The following is a 14,593-nucleotide window of genomic DNA, read 5'->3' on the forward strand; positions in this document are numbered from 1 at the left end:
CTGACAACGTTCTGATTAACGAACCTGCTGGATATCAATACAATGTGATGGATACTACTGTAGATAGATACAAGTATGCTTATAAGAAATAAAGTGGCTTCAAGATCCTATTATGTTGTGAAACACCTAGTATGTAACTGAAGTTAAAATGATGTAAATTAGTTTGTTAATATTTCTTTATAAACAATGTGGTTGATACCAGAGGTGTTTGTTGCATTTCCGTTTTATGCTTCCGCTATTAGTAGCCGGGGCGTGACATTATTCGTGTTCTAATTATCATATTTCATTCAGATTTTTATACCATTTACGGTTGTTTCATGAGTTCGGTTGGTCAACTCGTTTATTTCAAGTTCAAGTTTATTTTCTTTTAGCATCTCCACTCGCCTATTTTCTAAGTTGAGTTTTACATAACCCTTTTCCTATTTTACTTTGGGGGTAACATGCGTACAAACCTTATATTATAAGTCTCAACCACAATTCATTTACATGTGTTTATGTGTAATTGCTAATTGTTGATTTATGCGTATATGACTCTGTGTTTATTTTAAGTTTGGTTTGGCCTCGTCCTTATTTTCGTATACGATCATACGCTTTTTCTTAGTACCTTGGCAAATGTCAAGTAGAACAGATCCTATTTGTTATATATTTCATTAACGTTGTAGTTACCGCTTCTACATAAGAATTGTGCTTTGCTTTAATAAGTCTTGTGTGTTGCTCACCAACAACTTTGTTGACAAGTATATTTTTTCAAGCATGTTACATGTATGCTTCTTGAATGATTGAAATGTTGAAGACGTAATTTTGGGTTTTAGGTTATTTAATAATGAGACAATTCCATGACTATTTGTTTTGGGATGATTTGTTTGGTTTTATTTTGAACTATGTGTATTTGGATTTTATGAAATAAATTAATAATTATTTTCGCCTAATAAATAGTTTCTTGACCTTATGAGCAATTTAAGTTACGACCCGGCATGTGCCGCCATTGGTCGGGGTTTGACAAAGAGGCGCAATTACATGGAAGAATTCTAAGCACAAAGCATAGTTGCATAATTAACCACCGAGTCTGATTACATTGTAGCTAAGCTTGGATGAAGAAATTCATTGTTGATCTCGTGGCGATGACAAGCATTAAGAGACCAATCGAGATATTTTAACATAACACTAGCGTTATTCTCATGCAAACTTACCTACATCACAGTGCAACACAAGACACATCCTTAGAATTTCCATTGTATGCGAGAGATATTAATGGAACGAGTTGACATCATCATTAACAATATGGTTGACACTGATCAACTTTCCTAGGGGAATACCATTTAGGGTTGTTTCATTGAGTTTGGTTGGTCAACTCGCTAATTTCAAGTTCAAGTTTATTTTCTTTTAGAATCTCTACTCGCCTATTTTCTAAGTTGAGTTTTACACAACCCTTTCCCTATTTTATTTTGTGGGTAACATGCATACGAACCTCATATTTATAACATCGAGTCTTCAACCACAATTCATTTACATATGTTATATTGGATTTCTCATTATTGATTTATGCTTATACGACTATCTGTTTCTTTTATGCTTTGTTTGGCCTCATCCTAATCCTCGTAGTATGATCATACACTTTGTCCTACTACCTTGGCTCATGTCAAGTAGAACTGATCCTATTTGTTACATATTTCATTAATGTTGTAGTTCTCACATCAGTGTCACACCCCAACCTACGGCGGAACATGCCGGGGCGCGACATTGATTGTATCATAGCTCAGAAGACACTAAGTAAAATACACGTGTCAATATCTAAATTATTCATTCATATATCAAGTTCAAAAGCACAAACATTGTTTCAAATGAAAAACCGTTACAATTTAAATATTCAAAACATAAATAACTTAAAAAAAAATTTCTTCAACCATCAAAGCAACCTAAGGTCTCATCTACTACTTCCAATACTTGATTCATCCGATAAAGCTACCAGCGTCATGCGTGAATATATATATTTTTGTCAGCATAAAGTTAAGAAAGTAAACCACGGTTTTTGAGTATATATAATATTAAAATGACAATTTCATGCAACAATCGTAAATTACTACAACTAGTAAACAATAAATAAAAGTTATCTTTTCAACCGAATCGCAATGATACGGTTTACTTCGACAAGTTATGACCATACTAATGAGGATGAGGATGAGGATGAGGATAAGGATGAGATACCAACCAACATAAAAATAAACACATAGTCATATTCGCACATAACAACTAATCGAGCAATTACAATTATGCATATAACGGAATAGTGAAAACAATAAATTGATTTTGAACACATAACGCCCCCAAAATTTTAAAGTGGTAAAAAGGGAGATGTGAATTTACTTACCTTTAATGAGTAGACTAAGTGGGGAGAGATAATAAGAAAAACGAACTATGATGAAAGCGGTCAAACTCCTCGAGGTTCACCGACAAATATTCCTAGTTGTTGATGATAACAAGAATTAGATAAAATCATAGCGAAATACTAAGATTTTACGACGGGTTTTAAGATTCGATAAGGTTGTGTATGATTAAAATATTATTAGGTACATTTTAGTTAATTATAAGGATATTTATTAATGTTAATGTTGTTGTCGTTACCTTATAATATTAATAATAATTGTGATAATACTAATGATAATAATTAATAAGTAAAAATAGTGATGTTAATAATAATGAATATTAATAGTAATAATAAAAGTTAACAAAACCCAAAACCGATTTTAAGATGACGGAAAAAAAATGGCTCAAAGTCTCGGTTTATAATGTTTAGTTGAGTAGATATTTAAAGAAATAAAGTAACAAAGAAAGATGAAAAGAAGAAAAAAAATGTAAAAAAAACGCGACCCAGCCATAGTTATGTAGGTGAACAACCAACTGAGCCAAGCTATCAATTTGTTAACATTACAGAAACGAAAATATATAAACATAACTAAAAGAGGATATGAACCCTAGATTATCCAATTGGGTAATCTGATCCATGTTTGATTAAAACAAGTTGGGGCTATTGATCTATGACAAATCGCGAATATAACCGTACCTTTTAATTGAAGTATAACGCTTGGAACAATGGTGGATTTGAAGGAGCTAGGTTGCGGCTTGAACTTGCTTCAATTAGGTGTCGGGATGTTATTGAAAATTGAATTGGGTTTAGGGGAAAGATTGGCGACGAGAAGGAGGAGGGTTCGGCACGGTTAATTGATTCGTAACGAAGGATTATATAAGATCACAAATTAGGGTTTGTTTAGGCTTAAAAATGGTTAATTGATCAATTTACGGATTAATTAACACGCTTATACTATAATTGAGTGTCGGTTACGCGTTTATTCGACGAAATATGCCACTTGCCAAAGTTAATCGATCATAAACGAGCGGCAATTGGAGGTTTGAAGGATTTCGGGTGCGCGGGTCGGGTTTTTGGGTCAACTGGTCGGACCGGGAGGTGGTTTGGGTTATAATATATTATTTTAATATCAGAATTTACATATCGGGTCCCCGGAGTTTATAGATGGAACGAGAATGGGTTATAGTTTGAGTTTGGGTGGAAAATGTCAAGTTTTGTGAATTTGAATAGTTAAACCATTTAATAATAAAAATAAAACTTTTTAAAAGAAAATATACTCAATAAATGCGTCGGTTATATTAAATGAGTGACCCGAACCCTTAAACGGGTCGGGTATGATTACAAGGATACATAAACGAAAACCCAAAATATTACAATCAGCATGAGAATTGTGCTTTGATTTTTTTTATTATCATATAATAAATCATGTGTATTTCTCACCAACAATTTTGTTGACACATATATTATTTTTGCGTATGTTCCATGTATGCTTATTGGATGACTGAAAGGTTAAAGACGTAGTTTTGGGTTTTAGTTTATTTAAAAATGAGACAATTTCCACGACTAATTGTGTTGGGATTATTCGTTTGGTTTTATTTTAAACTATGCGTACTTGTATTTTTTTGAAATAATTTAATAAATGTTGTCGCTATAAAAATAGTGTCTTGAGCTTATGATCAATTTAAGTAACGCCCCGACATGTTTCGCCATTGGTCGGGGTTTGACAACAAGGAGATTACTGTAAAGTATTACATTGATGCTAGCTCAAACTAATCGAAATAAATCTCGATTATACATATGACACGTATTCATACTCAATGATGGGACATGGAAGAGTTTTATGCACAAAGCGTAGTTGCACAATAAACCACTAAGTCTGAATACATTGTATCCTATAAGGAAGGAAAGGAAGAAGCTTGGATGAAGAAATTCTTTGTTGATCTCGTGGCGATGCCAAGCGTCAAGAGACCGATTAAAGAAACCCGGATCCGATCCCCTGGTATGGTTCCTGGATCCAATGAGTCCACATGGTAAAGTACGATAACTATTAACACGGTATGAGCACAACTTCCTAAAGTCCAGTGACCGGAACCAGCAAAACAGACACTGTGAGTCTCGTTACAGGAAGGACAAGGTGGGGGGTCTTCCTGTAACTACCCTCCGACGTGAGAATCAGTAATGTTCGTAAAGGAGAAAGTACCGAAGTTCAACAGATTAAGAGTAGTCAGAGTATATGTGAGTAAGAATACCCGTGAGTGAATGAATACCTCATGCAGTTTGACAAGGTATTTATAGCCGAAGGATGTAGGAAGGTGATTGGGCCAGCTGTCCTCTTCTAGAAGATCTCAATAACCGCCTGGACGCGTGTCCTCTTGTGATAGGTTGAGCTATACGTCCCATATGCATGGGTACAACAACTTGGACACGCGTCACCCAATGATAGGACGGATTGCTCCCTGGCCATGTGCACGGTTATAACAACCTGGCCAGGTGTCCCTCATTCGTTGGTAGGTAAGTTACGTATTCCTCAAGTAACAATCGTGAGCGTTCTTCTAGAGGGTAGTTGGTTATTGACAGCTGTCCAGTTGGCATTGCCCTCCAATCATTTTGGCGGACCGGTGTCTTGCCTTGCGGATGACTTCTGAGGGTGCCAGGATGCTTCCGCGTGTGGTATGAGGACGTTCTTCTTCTACCGTGATATGCGGGTGATCCATATGTCCCGCGGGTGATATGTGAGAGGCTCCTCTATGACCCGCGGGTGGTTCTTAAGGGTATTTGGGTCTTTTTGGTACCCTACCTCTATAAGTCCCCCCAGTCCAGTGTTTCTTCCGTTTGAAATCTTTATGCGGGTGAAATTCTGGACTTAATGTATTTTGGGGGTTTTTGAATTTTGAAGTTAGGTAGAAAATATCTTCGGTAGGTATAGATAATCATGAAAAAAGGACAAGTTGACCACTCGCAGGCGCATGAACCGATGATGGAACGTTTTTGACGGCTGTCACTGTACCCGACTGTGCAACTTTTTCTCTTTTTCGAATTTCCCGCGTGACGTGGCGGTTGATGATTAGGCGATGACTTTCTCTCTCCACTGTTCATATCCCATCGCATTAATTGCGATGGGTATAAAAGGAAGAGAAATCTTTTATTCGAAGTTTTATCACCTTTATTCGCTGATTATCTTCTTTACTTTCTTTCTGATAAAGTCACCGAACTTTCTCAGATTCTCTTATCAAACCTTTCTATAATGTCGAACGTTCAAACTAAAATTGACGAGATAGAAGTTTCATGGGACTATTTAGAATATGAAAAGTTGCGAGAGACGTATGGCATTCAACCAGAGTGGGAACCGGAATTTCCTTCTCCCGGTTCCATAGCCAATTTATCACCACCTGGTAAAATGGCCGTCTATTTGGATTACTTCGTTTATGGAAATTTCCGTCTCCCTATAACGAAATTTTTCATGAAGGTGCTAACTGCCTATGGGATTCATCTCTCCCAACTGCACCCACGTGCTGTCATGCGAATTCGTCACTACGAATTTGTGTGTATAGCACGTGAACTGGTGCCGCATGTTGACCGTTTTCCAGTTTTTTACCGTCTTGCCAACCGTGACAGTTGGTTTACATGTCAAGGCTTCTCCGATAGGAGTCTTGGTTATGAAGTCGATAAGGGATCTTCCGACTGGCGTAGTAAGTTTTTCTGGATCTCCGAGGACGTGGTACCTGTTGCCATGGTCTGTCGTCCTGTTAATAGCGTTCTTCCGGACGTTATTACAGCTGCTCATGAGGGGTGTGATTGGTTTCGCACCCTAATGGCGGAACCAACACCAATGCGGGCGCTACCTGAAGAGGCCCTGGTGTGGGCAGGGGACCTACCAATCCTTGAGAAAACCAAGTCCCGATTCCTTTTTCCAAAGAAGGTGCGACCTGAGCCCATTGTTTCGGATGCCACCTTTGAAACATGTGCGTATTTTCTAAACCCTCCTCCTCTTAATGCCCTTACATCTGACGGGATGATCGCCATCCTATCATCAGACGATGATGATGGTGATGCTTCTGAATTTTCCGCCTCTCAAGAGGAGAGGGATAACGATGGCGATGCACCTGAATCTTCTTATGTCTCCCATTTATTGGCAGAGTTGGAGAGAAAGAGAGCTTTCTTGGCTTTTCAAGCAAGCCAAGCAGGTACCAAGACTGTGAACACTGAGGCGGGACCTTCAAAGAAGAAATGGAAAACTCGTCGTCCCAAGAAGCCACAGTACAATCTTGCTGATCGCATTGATACGATAGAAGGTATGTATTACCCTTGAAGTACTTTACTATTTTGGGTTGTTAGCTAAGTGTAGTTTTTTGTGCAGATCCGCTGATCTTTCCGGAAGATGTATATGAGAGGTTGCCTACTCCAACTCCTTCTCCAGAAAGAGAGGCGGAGGACAAGCCTTCTACTCCTCCGAGTAATATTAATATGGAAGATCGACCGACCTCTCCTTCGATTGAGACTATTATAGAAGAGAGGGCGTCGACTCCCCCGGTTGACACTTTAGCGGAAGAACTCAACAACCAGTCTAGGACAGATAATCGTTTTGACTATCTTTTTCAGACTGGGAGTGTTACTGGTGACCAGCAGAACAATCCTGCTATTAATGAGAAGGGTTTCAGGATCGATGAGTCTCCTCCTCGTCCTCCTCCACAACAGTCATCTTCTTTCCCAGTTCGTCTTGAACCTTCAGGTTACCGTTATTATGGGGACACGAACTTGGGTGATAAGCATGATTTATTTGTCCCTCCATGGGACATCACATAATGGATCCCGGTTCACTGACCCCATGGTCTGCATGAGTTTTATTAAGCATTGCGTGCCACCGGCCGAAATGGTGCACCAAGGTGACCTTTCTCGCCACGACCTTCATACAGACGTAGCTTATCACTTGGCTAATGCTTTAGTCGGTAGCCAAGAAGTCTTACATGAATGGTGTACAATGGGCGGGAAGTTAGGTGAATCCTCTCGAGCCCTTGAAGCTGCAAGGAAAGAAGCTGGGGGGCATCGTTTGGCCTCCATGACTGCTAAATGGAAGCAGATGGATGCGGAGAATGCCCTCAAGGGCGAGTAAGATCGAAATGCTACCGCTGCTCGCCAATGGAAGGAGGCTTGTGAAAGACAAAATTCCCTTCTTGAGGCTGCCCGGGCTAAGACCCAAAAAGAAAAAGACGATTTGGCCCGGGCTCAAGAAGCAAACTCAGCTTTGGAAAATCAAGTGGCCCTTCAAGGCACTCGAATCCAAGAGCTTGAGGCGGAGCTAAAGTTGCAGAGGGATCCGAAAGACAAAACGACCTCAAACCCTTAGAATAGGTTAAGATGCTTTATAACTTGTAATTTTTCTTTCCACTTTTGTAATCATCTTTTGAGCAATTAATGAGAAAGAACTTTTTTGTCTTTTGTGAGTATCCAACAGTTTTAAGGAAAATATCCTTAAGAGATTTTTGAAATTAGAAATTTTTGAGAATTAGATAGTCGTGATGACATGGCGGAGAGAGACTTCTTAGGGGAAACTGACAAGACGTGTATGACGCCCTTGACAGCCTGTTTACCATTTCTTGAACCTCCCGCCTGACGTGTCATTCATCTGGTGGTCCGCGGTTTCTATCTCCTCTGGCACTCCATCAGTCGCATTAATTGCGATGAGTATAAATATATCACTTGTGATTTCATTCAACCCTTATCACTTTCAGACTCTCTTTCATTCAAACACTCAAAGCATAAAACTTTCTGAGATTTTCTTCTTCTTCTTATTAGATGGCCGGAGAAAAGAAAGGTACCCCTACCATCCATGTCGTCGTTGTGAATCTTAAAGATAAAGACTTTGATGACGTTGTTAACGTATACGGCCTGGCACCTGAATGGAAGCCAGAACGTCCGGCGAAAGGTTCTGTTGCCACTAGTCCGTCGCCAAAGAAGATTGATGTGTATGTGGACCATGTTACGACCAGAAACTTCCGAATTCCGGTGACGAAATTCGTTCGATCAGTCTTGACAACCTATGGGATTCATATATCCCAGGTCCATCCTTTTGGGATGTTGAGAATTCGTCACTTCGAATTCTGTTGTCAAGTTCGAGATTTTGAACCATTTATTGGCATGTTTGCCGTTTTCTATAAAATGACCTTCCGCGATGGATGGTATAGCTTTGCTTCCATAGGGAAGAATGTTATAGGCACGGAATGGATCCGAAGTCTACACGGCTGGAAGCCGAAGTTCTTTTGGATCCGGGAGGAGGTTATTCCGTTCCCGATGACCCGTCGGAAGGCGGAGGAGACCATGCCAGTGGTTCCGGCTGCTGCCCATGAGGGGCTTCCCTGGTTTACAGCCCTGACTGCCACTCCAAATCCCATGCGCCCAATCCATGAAGGGGCGATGGTGAGTGCAAAGATGAGCAGTCTATGGCCATTTCCTTCCTTGGAACCTTACTACGAGCAGACTGACAAGAGTAAGTTTGAGAGTACTTTTTCTCTTGCTTTGACATAGCTCTAATTTCTGACTGTTATCATTATTTGTGCAGGTGAGGGTTCTGCCTTCAGCACTTTGTTAGATCATGAGGGGGGAATGATGGTACGCCGCCCAATCGATGAAAAGGATGTGCCTTTTCTTGAGCGTACCCGCCCTAATTTTGTGTTTCCCACCGCGTTTCGCCCGGAACCAATAGTTTCTGAGGCGATGTACGCCAAAGGTGAGGACAATGTTGAAGAATGCATTCAAAAAGGTGAGGGCTTTCTACGACCTCGACCTGTGACTGCTATTACTTCTAGTGGGGTGATTGTACTCTTTTCATCCAGCGAAGAGTCATCGCTTTGCGAAGGAAGTTTTACAGTAGATGTTAATAACGCTGTGGGATCAATTGCAGGTCTTACCTGCCATAGAGCCAATACTAGTCAGGCAGCGGGTCAAGATGATGTTGACACTGCTTCGGGGGGGAACCATCCCCAACTTGACGATGTCGCTACTGAAGGTGAACATCCAGTTGCTGATGCGGATGTTTCAAAGGTGGTTGGCAAGCGCAAGGTTAATCCTGCCAAGGCCGCCCCAAGAAAGAAGTCCAAGAAAGCAAAGCCTGCTGCCTTGAGGCGCGTTTGGACCAGCTCGACGCAGAAGACCCTTCGTTGGGTAAGTTAACCAATTTTTTCCATTCGTTAACTGTTATGGATTGGAATGTTTCTAACCAACTTTTAATGTTGTTCACGGAACCTAAATGACCTTATTGAAGGTGTTTCAGGTCTGAAGAGTTCTACTCCTCTTTCGCCACCACCACTTAATAGTGCTAAGGAGCCCATTGAGGTGGCGGATGACTCTCATATGAAGAACAAGGAGGCTGACTATACTGATCGTGTCAGTATGTCACCTTCTTATAATGTCCATCCTTTTAGAGATCAAGGAGGTTTGAGCATGTTCCCTCATGTCCCGCAGACCTCTCCAGCTCCTCAAGGGGAAGACCCTACCCCGCATCGTCCATGTTGGTCTCTTCGTAGAGATTCAACATTTCGCGATGTGGACTTATGCTTTGAATATCTGCGGGAAAGTCTTCCTCCCGCTGAAAGGGAGCGACGTCGCCGTAGTATTCTCCAAGAATGACTGAACTCCAATTCTTATCGTTTGGCGAATACTATTTCCACCAATCAAGAAATAACTAGGGACTGGTTAGCGATGAATGAGGAATGGGATGAGCTGGCGGCATCCGCATCCGATGCCAAGGAGGAAGCTCTTAAAGCTATAAACGAGGCCCGAGAAACCTGCCAGGCTCTGGAAGCGAAGAAGGTTGCTCGATCTGCTGCCGAAGAAGCCAGGATTGTTCTCCAGAAACAATTGGATGAACAAGCCAAATTAATTGATGAACAAGCCAAATTGATGGAGGCTCTACGAGCTGAATCGGCGGACAAGGACAAGCGTTTGTCTGACCTTAATGCCAAGAACCCAGATCAAGCCTTGGAGTGCACCGGTCATAAGATGGAGCTTGTCCGGGCCAAGGCAGACCAGAAATGGCTATTGGTGGAGGCGATCCCCAAGGTATGTACCTTGTTTTTGTTGTAAATAATCTAAGTGTTTAGAGTTACTTATGCATAATTGTTCTGACACGTCATCTCCGATGTTCGGACGAGTGATGAGCTTGGGAACTGTGTTGTTGTTCTCCTGAAGGTGTCCAAGCAAGCTGGCCGCCAATTAGGCTTTGAGGAAGGCTACAAGTTTGGCCCGACTTCTAGGGTTCCTGAAAAGTGTATTTTGGCCGGCCAGGATACTACTGCCGTCCTTAAATAAAAAACAAAGGATTTTGATTCTTTGAAATTTTCTTTGGCGGAGCAGATATCCGAGCTTGCGGATAAGGAGGATAGCATCGAGCAGTTAAAATTTCTTCTTGACCTTGATGAAGAAGATGCTGAGGGTGCGTGAGGAGAAGGTGCGGGACATAATGATGTCGCATCATAGATAGATTTTCCTTTTTCTTCGTAATTAAACTCTCTTTGTTTTGTAATCTATTTTGTACGAATAAAGAAGGCTTATTTTTATATCCGGTGCACTTTGTTTATATTTCATAATATAAGTGTGTGGGGGATCTTCTTTGTATGCCAATAAAGGATTACATAACAATACAAGTCTTAAACGACTAAAATGAAAATTTCTATAAATGAGGCATAAGCCAAATTACAAAAGGTGAAATTACATAGGTTGTGAATATCTGATTAGGCACGCATGCCAAAAGAGAAAAACAAACTATATGTAGCATTTCTTTAGTTGGGCCACATTCCAAGTTCTAGGGATCTCAGTCCCATCCAACTTTTCTAACTTGTATGAACCTTTAAATAAAACTTTCTGAATTTATAAGGTCCTTCCTAAGTTGGGGCCAACTTGCCCGGAAGCTCCTGCCCGGAGTCTTCATTGTTGCGGAAGACAAAGTCTCCCGCATCAAACTCACATCTTGGACCCGCGAGTTATAATACTTTTGCAACTGGCTTTTGTATTTATGCTCGCGGATCGATGCTAGTTCTCTCCTCTCCTCGAGGAGGTCAAGATTCATCCGGAGTTCATGATCATTGTCATCAATCAATAAAACTCGGGCAGATAGGATTCCAATCTCGACTGGAATCATGGCTTCGGTGCCATAGGTTAGACTAAAGGGGGTTTCAGGATTGCTGGAATTATTTTGAGTGCGGAAGGCCCATAGTACATGGGGCAATTCGTCGACCCAGCCCGTCCGTTTAGTCCCTAATCTTGCTTTGATTCCTTCCTTGATCGTCCGGTTGGTTCTCTCAACCTGACCATTCGTTTGCGGGTGAGCTACAGAGGTGAAGATTTGAGAAATGTGTAATTATTTCAACCATTCTTGTAGCCCACTGTCCGCGAACTGAGTTCCGTTATCGCTAACGAGTTCCAAAGGAAGACCAAACCGGCATATTATGAATTCCCATAGGAACTTCTTAACACTTGCTGCTATTATGGAAGCAACCGGTTTAGCTTCCACCCACTTTGTCAAGTAGTCGATGGCTACTATCAAGAATTTGACACGTCCGGGGGCTTCGGTGAAAGGTCCCATTATGTCGATCGCCCATTTATGGAACGGCCAAGCCGAAGTGACTGGAACTAACTCGTTCTTTGGTCATAGCTTGTTAGGAGCATGACGCTGGCATGAATCACACTTTCTGATTTCGTGCACAGCATCCAAATGCATTCCTGGCCAATAATATCCGGCATTCATTAATTTTGCTACGACCATGAGCGGGCCAGCGTGAAGACCACATATGCCCTCATGAACTTCTCTAATCAGATAGTTCCCGTCCTCAGCATCTACACCTCGGAATAGTGGTTCGAGGAAGGAAAGTCGGTATAAAACACCGTCATGTAACTGATAGTTCAAGGCTTTGTGCTTTATCTTCCGGGCCGCTGCTTTTCCTTCTGGGAGGGCTCCGGATGACAGGTATGCTATAATGGGCGTCATCCAGGATTCCACTCCCGTTTGGATCACTAATACTTGGTGTTGTGGAACAGACGGGCGATCTAATATTTTGATGCAGATTTCTTTGGCAAAATGTTCGAAGTTTGTTGAAGCCAATTTACTGAGAGCATCTGCTGATTTGTTCTCGCTTCTTTTTATGTGAATGACCTTGCACTAGGGATGAGATCGGAATCGTACCGGTACCGACCGGTCCCGGTCCCGAAAATCCCGGTCCCGAATTTCGCGGATTCTTGGTACCGGTACGGGACCGGGACAAGACCGGGACGGTACCGGTATTTAAGGTAAAATTTCGGGAAATTTCGGGAAATACCGATCCCGTACCGTTCCGGTACCGAAACTCAAAACGTTGGTACCGATTCGGTACCTACTATACCTAATCGGTACCGATTTCGGTACCGGTACCAACCGGTACCAGTCCCGAATTTGCCCATCCCTACCTTGCATGAGGAGAACTGAAGCATCAAATCTTTCTCCTGTGACACATATGAAGCCATGATGTCATTTTTTGCTTCATACGTGCCGTTGATCTGTTCCGCAATCAACATGGAATCCACCCAGGATTCCAAATGTTTAACCCAAGCTTTCAGGCTATCCGTAAGCCTGCCAAAAAAGATTCATACTCCGCCTCATTGTTGGTGCTTTTGAAGTCCAACTTTATGGCTTAAGTAAACTCATGGCCTTCGGGATTGACTCGCCTGAGGCCTGCGCCAGATCCTTCACTACTTGAAGCTCCGTCCGTGAACAACGACCAAATTTGTCCTTCATCCGGAGGTGCTTGGGATTGCTGCTCGATCAAGCATTCTTTTTCTTTATGTTGTGGGACTTCTATGAAGAAGTCCGCCAATACCTGCCCTTTGATTGCTGGCCTAGGTTTATGTTCTATTGCGTGTTCACCAAGCTCGATGGTCCATTTGGCCAATCGCACAGACAATTCCGGCTTGCTGAGGACGTTTTTGAGCTTATATCCAGTTAAAACGTTGATGGGATGCCCTTGAAAGTATCTGCGGAGGCGTCGTGCTGCGTAGACCAGTGCTAGGACCAGTTTTACCAGCATGGAATATCTTGTCTCCGGGTCTGACAGTGTTCTGCTGACATAATAGATCGGTGTTTGAACGTTTTTTCTATCCGTCAGAAGGACAGCCCCGATAGCAATGTCTGATGCTGACAAGTACATCGTTAAAGGTTCTCCCACGTGAGATGCTGTCAACGTGGGCAGTTCCATCAAACATTTTTTAACCTCCAAGAAAGCTTGTTCGGCTTCCACGGTCCATCTAAACTGTGCTTTCTTGAGGTAGTTCCTCAGTGTTGATACAAAAGGATAAGACTTGGCTGCATGATTTGCCAAGAAACGATTCAAAGCAACCAATCGACCATTGAGTGTTTAGACTTCCTTGAGAGAGGAGGGAGAAGGCATGCGGGCTACAGCTTGGACATTATCCGGATTAGCTTTGAAGCCCGCACCCGTGACAATTATTCCGAGGAATTTTCCTTCCTCCATCCCGAAAGAACATTTAGCTGGATTCAGCTTCATGTTGATGCTCTTCAAGGTTTCGAATGTCTTCGATATCCCTCAACATCTGGTCTTCCTCAACACTTTTGATCACAAGATCGTCCATATAAACTTCCAAATTTCGACCAATTTGTCCTTTAAACGCTATATCCATCAACCGTTGATATGTGGCACCTGCATTCTTCAATCCAAAAGGCATCATTTTGTAGCAAAAAGTGCCTTGATCGGTGCGAAATGTTGTTTTGTCTTCATCGCCTGCAGCCATGTGGATCTGATGATAGCCTTTGTAGGCATCCAGGAAGCATTTGAACTTGAATGGTTCCACAACATCAACTTTGAGATCTATTTCGGGCAAAGGATAGCAATCCTTGGGACACGCCTTGTTAAGATCCTTGAAATCTATGCACATCCGCCACGTCCCGTTGCTTTTGGGAACTATAACCGGATTGGCGACCCAGGTTTGATACTGAATTAGTCGGATGATTCCAGCCTGTAAGAGGTCCTGGACTTGCTCATTCATTGCTTTTGTTTGTTCTGGACCCATCTTACGCTGTTTTTGAACAATTGGTGTAAACATAGGGTTTACCCTCAGCTTGTGTTCCGCAATGCTCCGCGGGACACCAGACATGTCCACGGGTTGCCATGCAAAGACATCAATATTTTTTGACAACAACTGTTTCAGAAAGGTCCTTACTATCTCGGATATAGTGGGTCCGATCGT

At 42.0% G+C, this 14,593-nt stretch overlaps 1 protein-coding gene across 1 annotated transcript; it reads right to left on the reverse strand.

The window, feature by feature from the left end:
• Positions 1 to 12,005: 12,005 nt before the first annotated feature.
• On the reverse strand, positions 12,006 to 12,344 carry LOC143580892 (uncharacterized). The gene has a single exon (XM_077063806.1). The coding sequence runs from the start codon at positions 12,342 to 12,344 to the stop codon at positions 12,006 to 12,008; it is 339 nt and encodes a 112-aa protein (XP_076919921.1).
• Positions 12,345 to 14,593: the final 2,249 nt, after the last annotated feature.

This window comes from Bidens hawaiensis, unplaced genomic scaffold (genome assembly GCF_021521415.1).
Source record: "Bidens hawaiensis isolate Kalapana, Puna unplaced genomic scaffold, B.hawaiensis_p1.1 tig00030761_1, whole genome shotgun sequence".
In the NCBI taxonomy this organism is placed as follows: Eukaryota; Viridiplantae; Streptophyta; class Magnoliopsida; order Asterales; family Asteraceae; genus Bidens; species Bidens hawaiensis.